The sequence below is a fragment of the Perca fluviatilis genome, chromosome 2, assembly GCF_010015445.1.
Source record: "Perca fluviatilis chromosome 2, GENO_Pfluv_1.0, whole genome shotgun sequence".
Taxonomy (NCBI): domain Eukaryota; kingdom Metazoa; phylum Chordata; class Actinopteri; order Perciformes; family Percidae; genus Perca; species Perca fluviatilis.
This window is the reverse complement of record NC_053113.1, coordinates 43,105,843-43,130,593: the sequence shown is the minus strand read 5'-3', so window position 1 is coordinate 43,130,593 and position 24,751 is coordinate 43,105,843. Positions and strand designations below refer to the sequence as shown.

The following is a 24,751-nucleotide window of genomic DNA, read 5'->3' as shown; positions in this document are numbered from 1 at the left end:
AAAGATCTCAAGAGTTCTTCTCTCCGCTCATACAGTGCAAACCAAAGCGTGATGAAAAGTTCCACCGTGTTGGAGTCCTCTGGCCAGTCTTCGCTGGCATATTTCATCCAGGGGTTTACGTGTGTTTGGCTGACTTTGAGAAAAAGGCTACTTGCGAGGCCACTTAGGTGGGGAGAAAAAATTTTGCACTCTTTGATTTTAGCAGCACTTTGAGACATGGCGAGGTTCAGAGAGTCACGCCAAACGAGTGAGCAAAGAGGCTTGTGGTATTTTGCTTTATTTTTAGCTTGGACCCCATTCAGTCCATAAGCCATGACTGCCGCTCCATCGTAACTACTGGGCAATTACCTTATTGGTACAGGCACAGTCCTCCAGAAACTCAAAAACTTGACCAGCTATGGCTTCGCGGCGCTTATCACCACTGACATCACCAAACTGGAAAAGTGGCTCCTTCACACCACCGTCCAGTGGTGCTTAGCGCGGAGATATGGTTTATCCATCCTTGTCCACCATATTCGTCATTCCATTCCCATTTGTCCACTGTGTCCATTTCCTTCCACCACCACTTTCGTTCCACTCCTCCACTTTCCATCTTTATTTCCTCCATTCACATTCCGGGCTCTATTTCTTCACCATTATTTCTTCCTGGTCCACTACTCCCTGTCCATTTTCTTCACAAGTGTCTGTCTTTCTGTCCTCCATTCCTTCACTATCCATTCATTTCATCCACTATTTCATTCTTCCTCCACTTCCTTTCTATTTATTTCCACTCCATCCATCCATGTCTCACTATTCCTTCTTTCATTCCAATTCCACCCTTGTCCCTTTCCTGTCCACCATCTTCCTTCTTTCTGTCCACTCTCTTTCAGTTTCCTGGCTCCATCTATTTCCACCCTTTTTCTGTCCCTATGGTCCGTCCGGTGTCCTCCTTTCCTTCCAATAAGATGGCTCCTCTGGGCTACTCCATGTTTCAAATTCTGGTCTGTTTCAAGTTTCCTCTGTTCCTTTTCTTTCATCATATTATGTCCGGTCATGGTCCTTATGTGTGTGTGTGTGTCCGTTATTATGTTATGTGTCCTTCATGCCATACATATACATACATATACATGCCATACACATGTCTGTGTCTGTGCCTCTCTCTCTCTCTCTCTCTCTGTCTCTGTCTCTGTCTCTCTCTCTCTCTCTCTCTCTCTGTCTCTCTCTCTCTCACTGTCTTGTCTGTCTTGTCTCTTGTCTCCTGTCTCTCTCTGTCTCTGTCTCTCTCTCTCTCTCTCTCTCTCTCTCTCTCTCTGTCTCTCTCTCTCTCTCTCTCCTCTGTCTCACTGTCTGTCTCTCTCCTCTCTCTCTTCTGTCTGCACTGCTGTCTCGTCTCTGTGTCTCTCTCTCTCTGTCTGCTGTCTCCTCACTGTCTCTGTGCTCGTTCTCCTGGGTTGTGTGTCTTTGTGCTGTGTCAGGGTCTCGTTGTTCCTTTCTCAGTTGTGTGTGTCCTGTCCCTCATCATTGCTGTCGGGTTACCTCCACTTGATCCTGGTGTTGTCTGGGGGTTTTTGGTGTTCTGGCTCTGTCTCTTCTGCTGGGATGGTTCCACGGGTTCGTTCCTCCATTCTTGATTCTCGTGGTCTGTTGCTGCTGTGTCGCTGTCCTATGTCTATATATATATATATATATATATATACATACACATACATACATATATATATATATATATATATATATATATATATACATACACACACACACATATATATATAACAATCATACTAGGCTAAATATAGGCTACCATCTGGGCCTGCATGGCGGCAGGAAAAAGACGCAGAGATGTAAGACACCGTGTCTCTACCTTACGATGATTTCGGTAAACCAAATGTAGATTTGCACTCTGGAGTTCGGCTGATAAACTCTGCCATGAGACCCTGAATATCCAGATCATCCAAAATGAGACACTTCACCGGAGACAAAGTAACAGCGTGCTGTAACAGCTCAGCGGGGTCTCTCTGTCACTTTTTGGACGTTTTCTGTGTTGGACACTGTGGAAACTGGGGGACTCGGGACTCGGTGGATAAATGCACTGTTTTGGGAGAATAACTGATGTTTCATCTCCATACTGTATGAGCGCATAGGGAGCGCAGGACCCCCCCCCTATCTTCCCCTCCACTCAGAAGGTAAAAGGTGTTTATTTCTCCCACTCACATCAGGCCGGAAGGTTGCCTTCCATTAAAGGAGTGGTTCAGAATTTTGGACATAAGACCTTATTTCCAAGTTAGCCAGTGTGTTATTTATCAGTGGAAACAGTTTTCAACACTTTTCATCCAGTCCTTCCATTTGCAGAGTTCGCTGGTGCTAGGCTAGCGCAAGTCGACAGTATCTGCTAGCCTGCCACTAAAAAAAAAAGAGTCTTACACACTCCACAGTACACCAAAGGCAAATAAATGTATAAAGGCATAATGTAAATGTCTGTTGATAGAATAATGTTAGAAATAAAACTACCCTTGCATCTCAATGATCGCATTACATTTTGAGGGACTAGTTTCTCAGCAGCGGCGGAATTTTACTTTGCTCCAGTTAGTAGTACTGCGCCGAAAAGTAAACAGAGAAGCGCACTACAGTCGGGACACCTAGTAGTAGTAGCCTTGTACATTGGTATTGAAGCATTGGATTGGAAACTAAGGACTAGGCAACATGGTGATTCAATGTGCATTTACAAATTGTAAAAGTAACGCTACAGATGGGCACCACAAAGTTTCCACAAATTTCCATTGCAAGATCCAGAAAGGAACCAACTGTGGCTTCTTGCTGCTGCTAGCTTGGACATCGAGACTCTACTCAAACTGTGAATCTGTATTGACCATTTTAGACCAGACGACTTTGAAAACCCCCGCAATCTAAAGGACCACAAGTCACTGACAACAAATGCAGTTCCATCCGTATTTCCAGATGCACCAACAGCTACTGATGAACAGGTAATAACTTTTGGTAGGCTACTATAGCTAGCTAATAAAGCTAGCCCCTTTCATAACGTTAGACTAGCTGCTACTGATAGATTGAGACTAACAACGTTGTGGAGATACAGTTCAATGCATTGTGGAGAGTGACAATAGTGTGATTGTCATGTGAACCGGCTTTCTCAGTTGCCTAGGTAATATCACTCCGCCGCTGCTGTAGCCTGTGCTACCAACTACAGGGAACAAAGTATAACTATTGCAATGTGATGCAAGGGTAGTTTTATTTCTAACATTATTCTATCAACAGACATTTACATCGATAGTCTGGCGTTATAATTTATTTGCCTTTGGTGTACTGTGGAGTGGGTAAGACTGTTTTTAATGGCAGGCTAGCAGATACTGTTGACTTGTGCTAGCCTAGCACCAGCGAACTCTGCAACTGGAAGGACTGGATGAAAAGTGTTGAAAACTGTCTCCACTGATAAATCCACTGGCTAACTTGGAAATAAGGTCTTATGTCCAAAATTCTGAACCACCCCTATGAAACCGGTTATTACTGCCATATTCACCCTGTCAAGTCTCTGTGCTGCTGATGCGCATGACTACGTGAACAGAAGCATTGTGTGGAAGCGTCACTGTACGTTCAGAAACTTAGAAAGTCGCTGTGGTCTCCGCACACGCTTCATACTTTATATGGTCCTACTCGCACAGAGCTACATGTGAGCAGGCAGATCAAGATTCAAAATGCTGTATTATTCCCACAATGGGGAAATTCACACTGTTGCTGCAGCAAGGGATAGGGGAAAAGTACAAGACACAAAGATAAACAAACAATACATAAATATAAATGAAGAGAATAAATAGTAAAATGTATTTTCAGTATAATTTTATTGTCATCGCAGTTTTAAAGTTTCGCCACCAGGGGGTGCTGCAACACCTCCAGCACCCCCACTTCCCACACCTATGCAGACGTGCACGAGCGCCGCTGCTACAGAGCAGAGCTTCAGTCTCTTTTATTTGCCTTTTTGGCAAATTTGCTAGTTTCTCCTCCATTCTTTAGCAGACTTGCAGTAACTCCGGCAGGGATGATGCGCTTTGAGCTCAGGCTCGTACACGGGAGGGGTAGAGTATGCGCAGTGGGGTAAGGAGGCATTTCATTGGTGGGTGTTTTTACAGGATCACAGCAGCTACATATGACAGATCTTTTTCAGATCCCAGAATTTATTTACTGCCTTTTGGGGTGCAAAGACCATTTCAAAAAATATATATAAAAAACGTGTATATTGGAAATAGTTACCAACCCTGTCTTTATATATTAATGAATGAATTCTTAAGATTTTTGTGATCCCTTATTCTGTACATTATTTTTTATATATACCTTTTGTACTAAAGTTTCATCTGAGGGGTTTCCTGTCCTGGATACTTATGAATATACACATATACATTACTGGTCAAAGGTTTTAGAACACCCCAATGTTTCCAGGTTTTTATTTAAATTCATGGAGTTCAATGTCTTATTGTACTCTGAAATGAAGGAATAGAACAAATGAACAATTTAAGTTAAAAAAGAAATCATGGAATCAACTTATAAACCAATATGTATTCTAAATTTTTGACTCATCAAAGTAGCCCCCTTTGGCAGATATAACAGCTGAACACACGTGGCATTCTTTCTACAATGGAAATCAAATATTCTTCAGAAAGTTCTTCCCAACTCTGTTGCAGAAGTTCCCATAAATGTGTGGCACTTGCAGGTTGCTTTGCTTTCACTTTTCTGTCCAGTTCATCCCAAACCAGCTCAATGGGGTTTAAGTCTGGTGACTATGCTGGCTACTCCATGTTTTTAAGCTTACCATCTTGTTCTTTTTTCCTAAGGTAGTTCTGGCATAGCTTGGACTTATGTTTTGGGTCATTACCTTGCTGTAAGATGAATCCCTACCAACTAGGCGCATACCAGAGGGTACTGCATGGTGCTGCGAAATGCTGTGGTAGCCGTTTTGGTTCAGGGTGCCTTTCACTCTGTACCAATCACCCACCCTGGATCCAGCAAAACAGCCCCAGACCGTCACGCTTCCTTCTCCATGTTTGATAGTTGATGTCACACACTGAGGAACCATCCTTTTGCCTACTCGACGGCGTACAAAAATCCTGCATGATGAACCGAAGATTTGAAATTTTGATTCATCAGTCCATACCACCTTCTTCCAGTCTTCAGTAGTCCATTGGCAGTGTTTCTTGGCTCAGGCAAGCCTCTTTTTCTTATTCTGACGTCTTAAATGGCTTTCTTGCTGCAACTCAACCTATCAAACCTGCAGCTCGAAGTCTTCTCTTTACAGTTGAAACTGAGACTTGCTTATTACGACCACTATTAAGCTGTGCTTGAAGCTGTTGTCCTGTGAGTCGCCTATCACGCAAGCTGTTGACTCTCAGAAACTTGTCTTCTGATTCTGTTGTGGCTTTGGGTCTGCCAGACCTCTTCCTGTCAGTTTCCCCCAGTTTCTAAGTGCCTTTTGATGATGAAGAATACTGTACTCACTGACACCTTGACTTTCTTCGCAATTTCTCTGTAGGAAAGACCAACATTCTTAAGTGTTATGATGGTCTGTCTCTCTTCCATTGTTAATTGCCTTTTTTCCGCCACTTTTATAGCAACACACTACTTTCTGCAGTACAATAATGTTCAAATAATGCTCACGAGGGTATGGTACCACAGTGTGTTCCAACAATACTTTTATACAAACAGAGGGGGTTGTAAGTAATCCAGACAAGTTGGAACACCTGTGGGAATTGGTAGCACCAACTTTCAACCTCCATTGCTGCAGAACAGCTTTACGTTGTTAACCCATTTCTTGTTCCCTGAAAAAGGCCTTTTTGTAAAATTCTGAAATATACATTATTTTTCAGTTTTGGGTAACCTTACTTTTTTTTTTTTAACCTCAGGCAGTTCACCACTTACCTTTGTACCATTTCAAGCTATTCATTGGACTTGAACTGCTAAAATTTCAATAAAAAACTACAAAAATTGGGGTGTTCTAAAACTTTTGACCAGTAGTGTACATATTATCAGGACCATTATCCACTGTATCCGGTTGATTGTGCCCCTTTATATATGTATGCACTGATGCATGCTGTATGAACCTTTTGGGACCCTGATCTTTTTTGTACTTTGTACATATAATATTCTGGAGGGTTCTAAGTAACATTTATGGTGTTGACTTTCACCCTAAATGTGACCTGCTAATTATGGGATTTTCTGAATGCAGGCCTGTAGACTCCTTGTATAGGGAGACATGTAATGAATTAATTGCACTCTTGAGAGATCCATTTTACTATTGTTGTATAACACAAAGTGATGAAATGATTGCCCATATAATTCTTGAGTTGTAGTGTTTATTAGGGATCTTTTGATGTAAATTTTACCTGCACTATTTAAGAACATGTCTATCTATGAATGCTATTGGCTTTTGGTATTCATTATACAGAATTCCAAATCCATTTTGTACAGAATTTCTATGTGATGGTTTATTATTGTTGTATTTCTTTTCAGCTCCATGTATAGTAAATGGATGTTATGTATGTATGCCTTATTTCATGTGGAAAATATGATTGGTGCAGACCAGCAGCCACTTTCTACTAAAGAAAGCTTCTTAGTGTCTCATGTCTCTCTGAACATTGTCTCTTCTTAACTAATTTGTCCACAGTGACTGAGGGCACTGTACCTCGTAGAGTTGTGTGTCCATCAAAGCCTTTTTCCTGATGCCACTATACGTTTTTAATGCTTTGCAATGGGAGCTATATATATATATATATATATATATATATATATATATATATATATATATGTATATGTATATGCTATAAACAGCAGCAGCGTGACCAGGTGCTGAGCATCCATTCTAAGCTGAGTGCTGTAAGTTTGGAGAGTTGAAGATTGAGAATGTTTAACTTTGGGTATAAAGCTGCACTCAACAATGTCACGTTTTACCCAGTTGTCCATTCACAGTGAAGGAAGGGGCAGGACAAGTACCACAAAAACTAACCATCACATCTGACGCGTACAAGTCCTGAACAACAACTGAGGAGAAATGATTACTGTTCGACAGTTTCTGTCCTCTCTGCCTGTCTGTATCCAGCCAAGTCACAGCAAGAGGAGATCAGACATCCTGCTAGAAACTAACGCAGGCACGGAGGCCACCCAGCTCCACACTGGCTAGCGGGATGCCCAGCAGAGAAGTCACAGTCTGTGTTAAATTCCTCCATGCTTGCCTTAGTGTCCCCTCTGATGTAGAAATGTACGCAAAGATGGACTTGTCTTTCTACTTAGTCTGGATCGTTGCCATAGGTTGTAGCTCATCTTCACCTTTTCCTCTGTGTTTACATTTGAAAACTTCTGACTAGCTGCCTAGCTAGCCGAGGCTAGCAGAGTTGGCCTGGAGACTGGCGAGTTGATTTCCCAATCATGATGAGCAACTCACAGCCACATGCCATCAGCGTCCATTATCAACCACATAAAGAACATAACTAATATTTGCAAAATAGATAATTCAGCATACATTTTGCAGAGCTGACAGAGAGGAGGTCTTCTAGAAACAAACTATAGTACAAGTCTGTCGCCTGCTGGTCTTCATCTAACAGTTATCTGTGGCCATTTTGTTCTTTTTAAAGTTCGAACCTGATCCGCAATACTAAATGTGTCCATGCTTTATGGTCTAGAGCAGTTTTTTACAACCTGCATTTTGTTTTGCTGTAGAATAACAATAAATTAACCTTGAACGAAGGTTTACTAATCTCCTGACACACACACACACACACACACACACACACACACACACACACACACACACACACACACACACACACACACACACACACACACACACACACACACACACACACACACACACACACACACACACACACAGCATTTGCTCCTTCAAAATAAAAGCGTTCCAGTGGTTGAAAGGGGCGGTTTGCTGATTTTGCGCATGAGATTCAGTTTACTTGTCATGGTTAGTACCACTCTGCATGTGAGACGGTTGTATAATGTATTTTGTGAGCTCTGAGTGTCACAGACTCTTTGGCCACCGCGTGTGTGTGTGTGTGTGTGTGGTGTGTGTCTCTCTCTGTGTCTCCGTGTCCAAGAGAGAGGTGTGCTGAGTTGAAGTTACCAGCAGCTGAGACAGAGGTTATCGCTGACGACCTCCAGGAGCTGGGGACGATTCTCCACAGGCCAAAGGCAGCAGCAGGTTGTTTCAGACACAGCTGTCTGTTACTGCTTTTGTTGAAATAATGTGATGTTTAAAACATCCCGCTGATGGACTCTTCATGATTTAATCACAGCCTGCTGTACAGTCTCCAGATGCAACATGGAACTGTGGCCAATGTGCCTGTCTTTTGTAATTCTTGTAAATGTAATGTAAATGGACTGTATTTACATAGCGCTTTTCTAGTCTTAATGACTACTCAAAGCGCTTTTACATAGTACAGGAACCATTCACCATTCAAGCACATTCATACGCTGTGGACGAGGCTGCCATACAAGGTGCCACCTGCTCATCAGATAAACATTCACACACATTTACAACATGGAACTACAGGGCAAGGGATCGAACCACAATGTGTAAATGTGTAAACATTTTTAAATGTTGCAGTCAATCTCAGAGAGCAGAGCTTCTGGGAACAAATTTCAATATTCCAGTGTTTCCTCTATGTTGATTTGGAAATTGCGGCCCGCCACGCCAAAATATCTGCCGCCACGGTATCAGAAAGTAGTTGCGGAAAGCCTGTATACGCAAGTGGACGGCGATACTGCAGTCTGATGTCGGTTGAGTGAGCGGCACTGCGCTTTGATGTCTGTTAAGGCTGGGACACACAGGGCTGAAAATCGGCCGTTGGACAGTCTGGCGAGGTCAGTGACTGGAATCTGTTCAGTGTGTCCCGTGCCGTCGTTAGTCTGGGGGGCTGTTGGCATTCATTTTGGCCGACCTGACATGTTCAGTCGGCGGCAGGACAGTCGGAACTCACCCGGAAATGGCGAGCAGAATGAGTGTGACTAGAGTCTCTCAAAATCTGACGAAAATCTTTTAAACTGACCTTTGTTGAGCTGAAATGAAGACAGATTCAGCAACTGCATGGCATATTTCTCGCTTAAAATGTTTTCAGAAACATGTTTCAGTGAACTATTTTAGTACAATATGAGATCGTATTCTGAATGAGCCACCATGACAGTCTGGCTTTGAATTTCCGGAGAAAACAAATCCATGTGACGCGTTTGTCCAATCAGCTGCTGGTTTTCAGCAGCTGAATACAGATACAGAGTAGCAACAATACAGAGTAGCGCCGCCTGCTGCTATGGAGACGTATTATGTTTCTCAATCGGTGTCGCCTCAGTGTGTTCCGAGGCAGTTTTTTGGACTGATCATTTCGACTGGCTTTTCTGCCGAGGGTCGGCCGTCTGGTTGGTGTGTACCGGCTATTAGAGAGGCAGCAGACTTTTATTTATTCCTTTTCTTCATTCTGTCTGGTTTGTGCGTTCGTGAGGAAAATGTGAGTATCGTACATGCGGAGTTTGTTGTGTGACACCATACAGGACAAATATATCTGTATAGTTTAACTATTTATTTAGATCGAAGTTATGGCAGGAGTTGTCATGAAAGCCTTATTTTCCTTTCTCCACGGCACACTTGTTAGAGTCTACTTAGCTAATCATCGCCGTTAATATGTGATAACGCCGGTTTATATAACATTCTGTGTGCTCTGAGTGTTGAACGTTAACTTTTATAATATAGTGTAGGAGGTTATTGTGAAATGAATCTCAGTTTCTGTGCTCTGTATGATATGTGTATTTAACCACCTCATAATTTGGGATGTTGTTCGGACAGACCTGCCCCCACTGCTAAAAAAAAATCCTAAAGGAAACACTGTATTCCAAATTAAAAGACAGCAGAACAGTACAAATAAATGATTCCTTTGGAAACAGGCTAAACAAACATAAAGACATGAATAAAGGTTTAGTCTTACTTTAGAGATTTAATAGAGCTCTTGGGGTCTAGTAGCAGATCTCTCAGGAGGAAGCAGGACTCAGGACCCAGGCTGTTAAACTGCAGACTGAGGACAACAGAGACAGGCAGACACAACAATCACAACACACACAGCATACACATGCATGACGAGCATGGGAGTCATCCAAAGTAAACAAAAATGCATTTATAAACAGCAGTAATGAGGGCTGTGTCAAATGAATTTCAGCTGTACAGCGTTAGCAACAGGTGCTGTACAATTTACAGTGTTGTGATCAGTGTTGGGCAAGTTACTCAGGAAGTGTAATATATTACTCTTTACTTATTACTCCTTAAAAAATAATATTACTTTACTTATTACTTGCAATGCAATCATTGTCAGAGTTGGCAGTTTCTGACATTATTTTATTGGATACAACCGCTCTCACAGGGCTGTGTGCCTTTCTACATGTTAACTTAGACAGAGGTGTGCTGGAGACCTTCAACATCCCGAAGATAAACTGAGAACCGCCAACAAGCCGCTGTTTAGCGGGCAGCTGCTCAACGCGGAGCAGAGAGAGACCACAGAGGGAAAAATGGCGTGTGGAGCTGTAAAATGTTTACATCTTACTCTGTGAATTAAGGATTTATTTTGACAAAAACAGAGTTGCTGGGTGGAACAGTGGTAACTTCATATCATTCTCAGACACATCTAATGCTCTTATATTAACTACTTTATGACTTTCAGAAATAAAACAGAGCATGCAATGTAGTAGCTGATAAGGACACATAATCTACTTGATAATAATAATACTGCCCAAATGTCTTAAACTCAACAGAATACAGTGTTTACAATCTCTGACACAAGTGGGTGTTTTTAGGAAGGCTAAATTTACCTAGAACCAGATGGGTCAATTCAAAGTCTGATAGCAAGTGTTTTTCAGATTTTAACTGAATTACAGTTGAAATCTGAAAAACACTTGCTATCAGACTTTGAATTACTTCCTGAATTAGAGTACCTGTTCAGTCTAGTGTGAATGCCAGCAGTTTGCAGCTTGTACCATGACAGGTTTGCATCTTGATTCTGATCGTTGTATTCACTTAGCAATAGTTCTACAATCACTGCTAACTGCATGATGCTGAAATGTTCATGTTCTACTGAACATGAACATTTCAGCATCATGCACAAAACACGGATTTCCTTTCAGAGGTCTTCCTTTGTTATTGATTGCAAACCACAACAGAAGTGTTAATGATTTAGTCTCACTTGAGGTTTTGTGTGTGTCTGAAGGCCGGCCATAGCATCTGAAGCATTTCATGAGTCAGGAGACAGGAGGACAGGTCCAGCTCTTCAAGGTGATAACTAAAGGAAGACACCAGAACACATTTAAAAAATTAAAATTATTAATTATTTGCATTTCATATAGAGATACACTAACCAACTCTAACATTGCTATAATGTCTGCAAAACGATTTAAAACAGTTCTCATGTTAATGGCTGTACATGGCTGCTTCAGGGTAATATTTTCAAGACCTCCATACCCAGACATTCTGCAAGCGTGCCAATACTTGTTTTACCTACCCACACAGCACAGAAGAACAACAGAGACCAGAGCTGATTTCTATTTCTGTTACCATAACATCTGCTTTAGGCCCAGACAGTATGGCTGAGACAGGTTCAGAAAAGGCTTGGGTTTAGTAACTCCACTGAGCTTCAATATTTAGTCACTTGAATAGACTGCTCTTTAGCTGCCATTAGGAGATATCACTGGATCAGGCTCTGATGTTTCAAACTGTTGTATGGAAATGTGATTTTCAAGCATTTGTATATACATTTCTTATCTTTTATATTATATTTGTTGTACGTGTCATTATTCTGTTGGTCGGAAAGAAACGTATTTTCAATTGCTCTGTATGTCTGGCACATATTGCAGAATTGACAAATAAAGTTGACTTCACTCAGAAGATTGTGTTGTCCGGTGACTTTCCCGCGCAGAAACTCAGTGAAGATAGTTACCTCTTCTGAAGAGTCCATCATGCTTTTAATCCTCCTGTCCTCCTTAGCTGCTAACAACTGTGTGGAGAAGGGTTGGGGGCGCGATCACCTAAAGCTTGTATCATGTGGACACGCCGACAGTTTTGTTATCATTACTTAGAATTCCTCATGAGGGGCCGACAGAAACTACGCACTATAGCTTTAAAGGGGCGCTATGCAGTTTTGGCTTTTTGCTTGCAGGTTTCTCTATAGAGCTCCCCCTACAGCTTATATTTGACCGAGCAAGTTTTTACACAGTGTTGCCAGTCTGCCAGTCGCCAGCCAAAAGTTGCAAGGGTGGTTTTTCCGCTCACAGACGCTAGGGGGAAGCGAGACGACCACCATTCAACCCGAAAAAAATATAACCATCCCAATGATTCTGAAGCTGTTCAGGTAACGTAAATTAAGCTAAAAAAAACTGCATAGTTCCCCTTTAAGGCCAGTAGTTGAAGCTGCAACTCCAGTTCAGAGTTCACAGTAGGGCTGGGCAATATATCGATGTTATGACTTATATCGATATATTTTCTAATGAGATATTTGATTGTGCTTTACATAACCCATTTTCTTTATATTCTATAAAGCCGTGCCTTTGTTTGCATCTCTCCTCTCACTCTCCACGCAACTTTCTGTTGTGGCAGCTGCAACAGCGGAAAACCCTGAAGTAGTAGTAGTAGTAGTAGTAGTTACTGGATGTAACTTGAACTTAAGTTCTATGAATAAGAGGGAGTAAGACTGAGCATAGACGCAGGCGAGAGATGTGACCCATGGCCAGATTATTATAGTTCATAACAAAGCAGCGCAGTGATGACACAGACATTTCATACACAAGACGTTTGTAACTCTGATGACGATGCACATTCAACCTGTGCTGAACCGGTTACTTATGAGTCAGCCGTCACTCTGAGTAGAGCATCCAGTCTGCAGTGTAGTTCAGACACTTTAGTGATGAACCAGAGAAAACACACACACACACACACACACAGCGCAAAAAGAAACTTCCTCTCACTTTCAACTGCTTTTATTTTCAGCCAACTGAGTAAACATGCGTAAAACTTTGTATGAACATAAACAAATTCAACTAATAAGAACTAAACTGAACAACGTTTCACAGACATGTGACTAACAGAAATGGAAAAATGTGTCCCTGAACAAAGGATGGTCAAAATCAAATGTTTCTGAACGTTACAGGGAAGACATCCTCCTCCCTCATGTGGTACCCTTCCTGCAGGCTCATCCTGATATGACCCTCCAGCATGATAATGCCACCAGCCATACCGCTCGTTCTATGCGCAATTTCCTGCAAGACAGGAATGTTAGTGTTCTGCCATGGCCAGCAAAGAGCCCAGATCTCAATCCCAGCACGACTGGGACCTGTTGGATCGGAGGGTAAGGCGAGAATTATGCCCCCCAGAAATGTCTGGGAACTTGCAGGTGCCTTGGTGGAAGAGTGGGGTAATGCCTCACAGCGAGAACTGGCAAACCTGGTGCAGTCCATGAGTAGGAGATGCACTGCAGTACGTAATGCAGCTGGTGGTCACACCAGATACTAACTTTAACTTTTGATTTTGACCATCCTTTGTTCAGGGACACATTTTTCCATTACTGTTAGTCACATGTCTGTGAAACGTTCAGTTTAGTTCTTAGCAGTTGAATTTCTTTAAATTCATACAAAGTTTTCCGCATGTTACGTTGGCTGAAAATAAAAGCAGTTGAAAGTAAGAGGACGTTCCTTTCCTGCTGAATGAATATATATATATATATATATATATATATATATATATATATATACAGTGCCCTCCACAATTATTGGCACCCCTGTTTAAGATGGGGTCATGGACTTTTAAAAATTCTCCTTTTTTTTTAAACAACATAGAACTCAAATGCAAAAAAAGAGAAAAATCCAACCTTTTATTTAAGTACATTACTTTGGTGGTAAAAAAAAAAAAATCGCATTTAGAAAAAGAAAACTTGAAATCATGTGTCCCACAATTATTGGCACCCCTAACAATTTGCTGAAAAATTTAATAGATTTTTTTTTAAATATATTTTTATGTAGTTGCTAAAGTTGGTCAGGGTATCTAGGAACTTTTAAATAGTAATTCATGACTTCCTGTTTCCCTGGGGTATAAATATGACGTGACACAGAGTCCTAATTCTCTTACCCATTTGTCAACATGGCAAAGACAAGAGAACACACAATTCAAGTAAGGCAGATGTGTGTCGACCTTCGTAAGTCAGGCAATGGCTACAAGAAAATAGCCACTTCGCCTTTAACTTGCGTCCGTATCTACAGTCAGAGGAATCATTAAGAAGTTTAAAACAACTGGAACAGTGACAAACAAGGCTGGAAGAGGTCCCAAGTTCATCTTGCCACAACGCACAGTGAGGAGGATGGTAAGAGAAGTAAAAAAAAGTCCTAAGCTCACTGTCACAGAATTGCATCAAAGAGTGGCATCTTGGGGTCACGAAGTCTCCAAAACAACCATCAGACGCTCTCTACATGCCAACAAGCTGTTTGGGAGGCATGCAAGGAAAAAGCCTTTTCTCACTAACACTCACAAACGTAAACGTCTGGAGTTTGCTAAGCGGCACTGGGACTTCAACTGGGATCGTGTGCTTTGGTCAGATGAGACTAAGATTGAGCTTTTTGGCAACAAACACTCTAAGTGGGTCTGGCGTAAAACAAAAGATGAGTATGCCGAAAAGCACCTTCACCACCGTGAAGTATGGTGGAGGATCTGTGATGCTTTGGGGCTGTTTCTCTTCCAAAGGCCCTGGGAACCTTGTTAGGGTGCATGGCATTATGAATGCTTTGAACTACCAAGACATTTTAAATAAAAACCTGATGGCCTCTGCCAGAAAGCTGAAGATGGGTCGTCACTGGGTCTTTCAGCAGGATAATGATCCTAAACATGTGGCAAAATCTACACAAAAATGGTTCAGCAGTCACAAACTCAAGGTCCTCCCATGGCCATCTCAGTCCCCAGACCTCAACCCAATCGAAAACCTGTGGGGTGAGCTAAAGAGGAGAGTGCATGAGAGAGGACCCAGGACTCTGGATGATCTAGAAAGATTGTGCAAAGAAGAATGGTCAAAGATCCCTCTCTCTGTGTTCTCCAATCTTGTGAAATGTTATAGAAGGAGATTAAGTGCTGTCTTGTTGGCAAAAGGGGGATGTACAAAGTATTAACATCAGGGGTGCCAATAATTGTGGGACACATGATTTCAAGTTTTTTTTTCTAAATGTGTGATTTTTTTTTTACCACCAAAGTAATGTACTTAAATAAAAGGTTGGATTTTTCTCTTTTTTTGCATTTGGGTTCTATGTTGTTTTAAAAAAAAGGAGAATTTTTAGAAGTCCATGACCCCATCTTAAACAGGGGTGCCAATAATTGTGGAGGGCACTGTATATATAAAAATACAGAGATGTGATTTTTGGTCCATATCGCCCAGCCCTAGTTCAGATTTCCTGTTCTTTTGGATTCCCATTGAAGTGAATGAAAAATAAAAAGCAATTTAACAATAACAATATACAGAACTGCACAACACAAAAGCACAACCCATACTTTACCTTGCAGGGGTACATGAGAGCACAGAACTCAGTACAAAGCATTTGAGTGGCGTCATACGAATGTTGTTGAGGCGGATGGTTCTGATTGAGGCCAGAACCTCTGCAGTCAGTCTGGGGTTCTGAAACTCATACAGAAGGACTAGTAGATCCATCAGCTCCTCCGGTGGCTGTGGCTTGCTGAGCTCTAGCATTAAATAAGATAAAAGACTCATTATTCACATAGCTTTCTGTCTAAAATGAAATAATTGAACTTGGCGAGCATAAACATGTACCACGTCCTCCAATCTTGGCTCAAACATATGCTACTACTCCTGGTATACAATTTGGGACACATTTCCACCCATACGTTTTTAGATTTAGTTTGTCTCAACTCACACTGCCCAGTTATGAGCAAATGAGGGCTTTCTTGTTTTATCATATGGTAAACTAACTCATTTAGATGCTTGGTTTGGATGCTCTTCTACTGAACTCATCCTGCAACAGTAGCAATTATTGCAGGAGGGATAGAAAGGACTAGATTGAACTACCATTGTGTACCATGTACCATGTCCCGTATTGCCCAGTCAATTTGAACTAAAAAGGTAATAACACTACAGATTTTAACTGCTCAATACATGCTTGGTCTGAATGGACTGGAAGTCTATGAAGTTTCAAGTTTTACCTAAAGGGTATTTAAAGGCCCTAAACACTCATACAGGTGTTTTCAGTTAATGTGGCTGATTAGACCTGTTCCCAGGTCTGTGTGGGTGTGGTTAGACTGATTGAGTGACATTTTCCTGAGTCCCCTGTTAGTGCTGTTGCACCTGTTAGGGCAGGGAAAATGACAGCTTTATCATTCTTATTGGTAGAAAGAATTAGTGACCTAATAAGTTCCCACCAAAGCTCAGGCCAATCTTCAACCTGAGCGGAGTCCAATCAGCCAGAAGAACTGAAAACACCTTTGTGGGTGTTCAGAGGCTTTAAGCATTTTTAAGTTAACCAACAGAATCATTAATATCAAATTAAATCAATAGATGTGTAATATATACTAAGGTAAGCTCAACTTCTTCAAACATGAAAACAAAGCATACTGTATAGACAATAGGGCTGGGTATATCCAATGATTTCCCGAATCGATTCCAATGCACAAGGACCCGACTACATTTCTGAATCAATATTAATTAGAGAAATTTACTTACTTTAAAATTGGTTACAATACCAATTTTATTTGGATATAAAAGTGATTCTCAGAAAACTTCTGCTGTAAATTGTACAAGCAAGAAGTAACCCGCAAATATTTTTTATAATGCACCAGGTAAATGTTTAAACATTAAGAACATAATTGAAAAGGCATATATTAAAAGTTTCAGGATTTTATCAAATCCATATTAAATCACTCAAACAATAAAAACAAACTTACCCCTGGGGAATTGTTGGGTCTTTGTAAATTATAGAGTGTGGTCTAGACCTACTCTATCTGTAAAGTGTCCTGTGATAACTTGTGTTATGATTTGACACTATAAATAAAATTCAATTGAAAGAAAGATTGATTTTAATTGGAGATTATTTTAACCCAGCCATAACAAGCAAGACTGAAAAAAAACATAAGTTACCTCTGACAAGGTACTTCCTAAGGACATGTGTGATCTGGGCCACAGTGGTGCTCTGAATGCTGCACCCAAGTTGCTGGAGAAGGACACGGTTCCCATAATGCAACAGTCCACCCATGAAGATAGGGTAGAGCTCAAAAGGCTGGCCTTTACTGTACTGCTGTGGCTGGGGGCCATGGACTCCCAGGAGGCTTTTCTCCACCTGATCCAGGACATCCTCATTGTAGCTATCCTCTGTGCGGAACATCTCAGCTGCCATGGTTTTAGCAATGCTGCCTTTGTTCAGACTGCTGATCTTCTCAAAGAGCTTCGGAAAAAGCTTAAGGAGGTTGAATACAGCAAATATTCGGAGGGGGATAAACTTCGAAAGGATGTTAAACAGGGCATTGACATCCTCACTTGTCTGACCAATGACCACAGACACCTGACTGGTCAGCTTCTCCAGAGCCGACTTGTTCTCTCCGAGAACCACGTAGAGAGCTGCTAGGTACTCCTGCATGGCTGGGACCGCAAATACATACCGCCTCTGATCACTCTCACTGGGATCTTCTGGTAAATGCTTAACACTTTCTACACTGGGAGCCAAAAAGAAGTCTAGCACATCAGTCCGGAACATGGCCAGCTGATGTAGCTCCTCATCCGTCTTGGTCTTCCCTCCTATCCACTGCTCCAGTTCCTTTTCTGAGAATGACATGCGTTTGTATGTCACACCGTCAAAAGCAAGTTTCCCAACTGTACGAACTACATACAACATCAGAGAACTCTGGTGCTCCTGTATAGGCACATTTGTCCCTGTCCCTGTGCCCAGCATCTCACCTCCAAAGTTGAGCCTAAGGAAGCTGGTGTATATGCCAGTCAGTGTGCGGATGGGTTCCTTGGAATCAGTGAAATGGAGGAAGTGTAAGGTAGCACATGTGAGCCAGCAGTAGGACGGGAGAAAGCAGGCTGTAGCCAGCTGGCTTTGTCTCTGAAGGTTGAGGTAAAGCAGCTCTATGACGGACTGGGCCTCATGGTTACATGCAGTCTTTCCACTCTGCTGCAGCAGGCGGCTGGTGAAGTAGGCCCGCTGGCGCTCCGGGTCAGTGAAGCCACAAATCTGTGCATAGCGACTCACATACTTCTGTGGGATACGGTCCAGGGCAGACAGTCTGGTGGTAACCAAGATGCTGGCCTGAAAAAAAAACAGCAGCCTATTTAGAATACATTTTCCAATGCCCAAGCTTGTTATGCCTCAGCTACTTTAAAAGAGAATTCTTGTCAATTTCAACACGTAGCTCTGTTGTTTGTAAATTAGGAGTACTGTCAGTAGCGAGAAAAACGAAAACAAACGGTGCTGCCTACACCGAGTTATCCTCCTGCTAGATTTTGCACCAAACAGGCTTAAACAGGGCTTAAACGGGGCAAGTTTTAAACGTGTAACCCTCTAAACATGTTCGAAATGCCATTACAAGTGCTTAGCCATGTGCAGTTATTCCTTCCAAGGGAACACAGCGAATTTGACTGCAGTAGATGTGACAGAAAGGCCTAAAAGTTGTTTTAATCCATACTTCTGTTGATTTTATTGATTGCCAATCTCATACAATCCAATATTCCAAATGTACTTTTTCCACACAAAAAACGATTTGCTGAGGTTCTCTCCAGTATGTATGAACAGGCTGTAACCTGACACCACAGTGGAGCGAGCAGAGCTGCAGTTCAAGAGTTCAACAGCTATTGCGCATGTGCATAGGTAACCTAGCAACGGTGGAGACTGACAGTCAGCTGAGGGAGAGACAAAAGACGGAGCTTTGGGATTGTGTCAGTGTTTTTAGAATATCAGCTCAGATGGATAGTTCATCTCAATCCGATGTGATGCACACAGAGGAGTTTTTGGAGTTTGATGGTCGGGGTTATCTTTTTTTAAAAAATTTTTTTTTCAAGAATTCACCAACACCGTGAAACATTTCTTCACAGGAATAAAAAAAAAGTGTGAGTATTACTTTAGCCTTGGAAAGTATAAATCATAAAGACGTTACCTCCAATTGGTCTGCAGCTGGTCTTTTTGCTTTTGGAATGGCATTTGCCTTCAGATACCGGGACTTGACACTCTTTTCGGTGGAGTTGTCCTCATCAAAATGTTCGCTGCAAACACGGTAATCTCTCTTACGTAATGTTCGCAAGGGAGTTTGCACATCAAGCTGAAGTGCAACCAGCCACAACTGTAAAATCTCCCGGCTGCGGAGGGGTAGATGGTGAAAGCTCAAGCACAAATATCTCTTCATTTGGTTGCCGCAATTTGGAAAGGCACAAACTCAAACCATTTTCTCATATTAATCCTGATCTAACTCCAAGCTCCGTCTGTCAGCGCTGTGAGCTCCTCCTATAGACAGTATATAATAATGGACCAATAGATCCCGTTGCTCTGGACGGAGACCAGTGAAGGCTATTAGAAGCACTTTTCCGGTGAGCGCTAGAGTTACTGCGCAGCCTCCAACTGAGAGAGACGACGTAAATGTGACGTGCGCATCCTGTTTGAAAGTTGGAAGTCTTCTGGTAGCTGTGCCAAGAGAAATCTCAATCATTCCCAATCTTGCAGAGACGGAGAGCGTAGGTATATGTAAGGACATAACATGGGCACAGGCTAATTATTGCTAACTAAAATGCTAGTTAACATTAGTAATTAAACCTAAACAGCTCATTTAAGTCGAAACTGCCTGCAAGCTTCTCCTGTACTATACGGTAATTCCTCTACTATGTGACACAATCGCCTATTTTTACAAAAACGTCTGCTATGGAGCCATAACGTGAGGTACAGGGTAATGGAGGCTTTTATACATTGTCGTGTTTCTTTAGAAATAAACAATGGACAAATAGAGTCTTTAAACGCTTCAGATGTAAAGTTATTCGCTGTCAAGTGACGTCAAAATGAATGGCAGTCAGTGGAATGCTAACGGGAGGTGATCGCTTTGTAGCATCAAAGTGGTGCCATAGGAAGTTTGAGTTCTGAAGCGAAGCTTACCCCCTTGGCTCCTCCCTGCTTTTGCTGACAGTGTCCACCGTTGCTAGGTTACCTATGCACATGCGCGATAGCTGATGAACTTTTGAACTGCGGCTCTGCTCTCTCCACTGTGGTGTGAGGTTACAGCCTGTTGAAACATACTCATTACTATGGAGATAACCTCAGCAAATCATTTTTTTGTGTGGAAAAAATGACATCAGCAATCGACTAGTGTCACATCTACTGCAGTCAAATTCGCTGTGTTCCCTCGGAAGGAATAACTGCACATGGCTAAGCACTTGTAATGGCATTTCAAACATGTTTAGACGCTAAAAACACGTTTAAAACTTGCCCCGTTTAAGCCCTGTTTAAGCCTATTGGGTGCAAAATATAGCAGAAGACTCTGTGTAGGCAGCACCGTTTGTTTTCGTTTTTCTCGCTACTGACAGTACTCCTAATTTACAAACAACAGAGCTACGTGTTGAAATCGAATGGAATTCTCCTTTAATTGATTTTGCTTGGGCAGGAACACAGTATCTCATCTTGGCACGCGGGTGAACCGTGGGTTAATTGCAAAGTTGAACAATTACAGTGTGAAATACAGTTTTACTGCCACGATTACATGAATGCAGTGTGTTCAAAGCATAGAGTTTGGGTCCCAAACGCGGTACTTTTTGGGTACCGATCCAAATTAAATCAATCAGTGTCAAATTTGGGTACCTGATCTCCATGCACACAACTGTTGTGGTACACAATTTAATGGCAAGCTGAAACAGGTCGCAGTGTGGTTACACTTCCTCTGATACACACACAACAGTGTTGTTCTCTATGCGGGTTTGGGAGGAGAGCTGTAGGTAAGGAAGAGTTTTATTTTGTGTGGTGTGTAAAATGTTCTAAATAAATAAAATGTTCAAAGTAAATTGTATAAAAATGTTTATAATTACTTATTTTTACAACTGAAATCAAGTTTTTGTTATTAAAGAGGTCCGAATGTAAACCAACCCCAGTTGACAGCGTTGCATAGACGAAGGTTCCTTGGTTTACCGGTTCTTTAAGTATTAAATGAAAAACAAAGTTATATTTCTCTCCCGTTTTTTCTTTTTTTCTTTTTGTTGATCCGAAAAATGATCCGATCTGTGACAGCGGTGATACAATCCAAACCGTGAGTTTCGTGATTCGTTGCACCCCTATACCCACCACTCTGCTGAGAACACTTCTTCTTTTTAACAGAAATACTGCTCCTACTTAGTGCTTGGCAGTATTTAGGCTTTTGAAATGATATTGATTTATTTTAAAATTACACATGGAATGAAACAATTAGTTTGAAGACAGGAAAGAAGCGAGAGAGGAGGGACAACTCGCAGCAAAGGGCCGCGGGCCGGATTTGAACCTGGGCCGCTGCCAAGGCCTCAGCCTACATGGGGCGCACACTCTACTGGTGAGCTAGAGGTCAACCCAGATTAAAATGCCTCTTAATTTTAAAACAATATACAAGTTGAAACGCAAAATAACATTTATTGAGTGTTGGAGAAAAACATGACTAAATTGAGAATTATGACTCATGTAATGCGTAGCTTTGTTTGTGAAAGAGAGCCAGTGAGAGCGGGTGGAAGATGCTCTCAGAGCAGAAGGCTGTTGGCTATTGGAGAAGAGGAGGAATTTACAGTAAAGTTGTCAAACTGTAAATGTACAGCGTAGGTTTTTACTGTTGCAGGAGAGGAAAACCTGTTAATGTACTCAGTCAGTTATTGTTATAGAAAATAAATGAAGGAGCATTCTGAGAGATAAGCTTCTTTTTACTTAATATAGACTATTTTAGGGGTGTTGAAATTAATCATTGCATCGATGCATTGCGATGTGGACCTAGATGATTCTGCATCGAGTGCAGACTCCACTACATTCAGGAAGTATCTTTTTTAAGAGCAGATACAATAAAAAGAGGAGTTCATATATATCTGACTGCTTGAATTTGTTGATGAAAACCATGTGTAGCAATATATAATAATATTTAGGAGGTGACGCATTGTGATATCGAATCAATTTGAATCATTGACAGGATAATGATAATTGAATTGAATAGTGAGACCAGCGAAGATTCACACCCCTACACTATTTATTTTCTAAGATCTTTCATTTACATGTATTTTTTCAAACAGGGAAGGAAATCCTTTGCATTTTATTTGATCCCAGACTGTTTTATTAAAAGTGCTTTTGAGATCTCCCATGTGGCTTGACTTTGTAGAAAATACAGAGATATATATCATATTCACCATTCAGCCTAAAAATACTGAGATATGATTTTTGGTCCATATTGCAAAGCCCTACTTTTACTCACAAATGTATTAATTTAGCGAAGAGAAATTCCCTTCAAGCTGCTGGAAGTCTGCAGGGCTGAGCACTGATCCCCTGTATTTTTATTTGGTAAGAAACAAAAGTATCAAAACTGTTGAGTGTTGAAAAATGGCATAAAATACCTGTCCGTGTCAGTTTAAAATAATGGTCTGGAGCGGAGGAAAACGTAGGCTCCCTGTTATTTAAGACAGGTACAGCCCTCCACTGGATATTAGTGAAGGACAGCAACGTTACTCACATTCTCACTTTAAGAAAGGGAACCAAGAATGAGCTCCACATTACCAGCAACCAGCATGGCAGCTTTTTGCACTTCAGGATAGCAAATCGATGACAGTGGAAGAAAGTTTCCAGGGAAACAGAAGAGTGACAGTGGACTGTCCCTTACCTCGGGCAGGAGATATTTCCTCAGCAAGTTCACCACCACCACATCTGCAGGAAGCGCCTCATTAGGATCACTGCAAAGCTCTGTGGCTCCAATTCGGAAGTCCAGTTTCATCTTCTCCATCCCATTAAAGACAAAGAGCACATCCTTGGCCTGGTTTCCCTCCCCACTCAGCAGGGGGTGTTTTCTCAGGTGGAGGTACTTCCTGCTCACCAGGTCCCTTAAGGAAGCCACTCTATGAGGGAGGGGATTCATCACTTTATTACTAACATAATGTACTTATAGCAGTGTGATGCTGCAGTCATTATAACTCCCCATGCCCATGTTCAGTTTTTATCAATACAAATCAAATTCATACCATACTATAGATACAGACCTGCCAACCATGAAGACATTTTATGAGTACAACCTCCCCCCCCCAGGCCCCCCGTGCGCACCAATCACCGACAGCCCACCGCCAATATACGCTCCACCGTTGCACTCACCAGTGAGAAACCTATGAGATACCTAACACCATACTACATAATATAATTTCACCAATCAAGATTTATAAGTTACTCCATAACCATATACAAGTAGACCATAAATGTTATACAATTAATGCTATCACTCCTAACATTGAATTGAAAACAAACCGTTGTACAGGAGGCATAGCACATGGAAACTTCTTCCACCTGAAATTATGTTGTTTGGCTCATCACTATCTTCTAGATTACAATAAATTATTACTGTGTAGAGGAGTGGATGAATGGCTGTACACGTAGTGAAACTACTATACAAATGTTTTCTTATATCCTGTCCAATATTTTGTGCCCATATATTTGTTAGTCTAACCAACAGGAGGCAGAGAGAGCTAATAAATATGCCTAAGTGCTTCTGTGTTAAAGATGAGAGTTAGACCAGGTTAACACATAGCCTTCTTCTGATTACTGAAGGGAAATGAAGTAGTCTAAGTAATGATTTACTCATAAAGCAACTTTAAATAGGCCTAAAGCAACTACTAAAAAAGCACAGATTGAAGCCTGACAGAGGTTTCAATAGCCTATACATTTAGTTATATTACAATATTACTGTCTCTGAATTGTAATGCTTACACTACTTTTGCGTTACTTTCACCAAAATAAAAGTGGAAGTATTCTTGGCAGGTAGCTTGTGAATTTCACCACAACAAATTCTCATCTTTATCCACTTTAATAAATCATAATTTATTCATATTATTTTGTATTATTAATCTGACGCTGCAAAGTAACTAAAGCTATAAAATAAATAGTTAAGTAAAACGTTCAATAGCCTACTTGACTCAAATTGAATTGTGGTGGACTAGAAGTAGCCTAATAAGTAGGATTAAATGAAAAATACACAATTACAATTGAATCAAAGTAGCCAACGGTAGGCTATAGTCAGGGGTTATATTGGTATTTGTTATGTGGGGGGGCTCTCCCTAGGTGGGTTCGGGGGTATGCCCCCCCAGGAAAAAAAATTGTACAATAAACCGTTAAATGGCACTTTATGGAGAGTTTTGTGCAAAGAAATGGAGAAATTGAGTCTTACAAATGATATGTGTCTTACACATGATATGTGCAAAACTGCAAGGTTAAGAGCCTATACTTTGCATTGTAATATCAACAGGTATTAGGGCATATAGCATTTACATTACTGTTAATCAGTCATCACTTGATGATACACATTGTATTACCTTGATGATTATTATTATATTATATTATTATTATTCTTATGATATAAGAGGTGACCCATACAATGTGCCAAACATAATGTGCCACATGAAGAGACAGTGCAGCATATGACAGTAGCAACAGCTGAGAAGATTTGGGTCTGTGGTGACCAGGTCCACCTCATAGAAGGAGGATGGCAGCAGTGTAGAAACACTGCTGCCATCCTCCTGCC

The 24,751-nt window shown here is 41.3% G+C and overlaps 1 protein-coding gene across 1 annotated transcript in view; it reads right to left on the bottom strand.

Annotated features, from left to right (window-relative positions):
* Positions 1-24,751, bottom strand: part of nlrx1 (NLR family member X1) — a 79,550-nt gene that overhangs the window by 13,585 nt on the left and 41,214 nt on the right. Inside the window, exons 5-9 of the mRNA XM_039787188.1 lie at positions 22,850-23,081; positions 17,139-18,306; positions 15,547-15,730; positions 11,208-11,303; positions 9,963-10,049 (exon numbers count right to left, since the gene is read on the bottom strand). Coding sequence (XP_039643122.1) covers positions 9,963-10,049; positions 11,208-11,303; positions 15,547-15,730; positions 17,139-18,306; positions 22,850-23,081 — 1,767 coding nt within the window. The remainder of the gene's footprint in view (positions 1-9,962; positions 10,050-11,207; positions 11,304-15,546; positions 15,731-17,138; positions 18,307-22,849; positions 23,082-24,751) is intronic.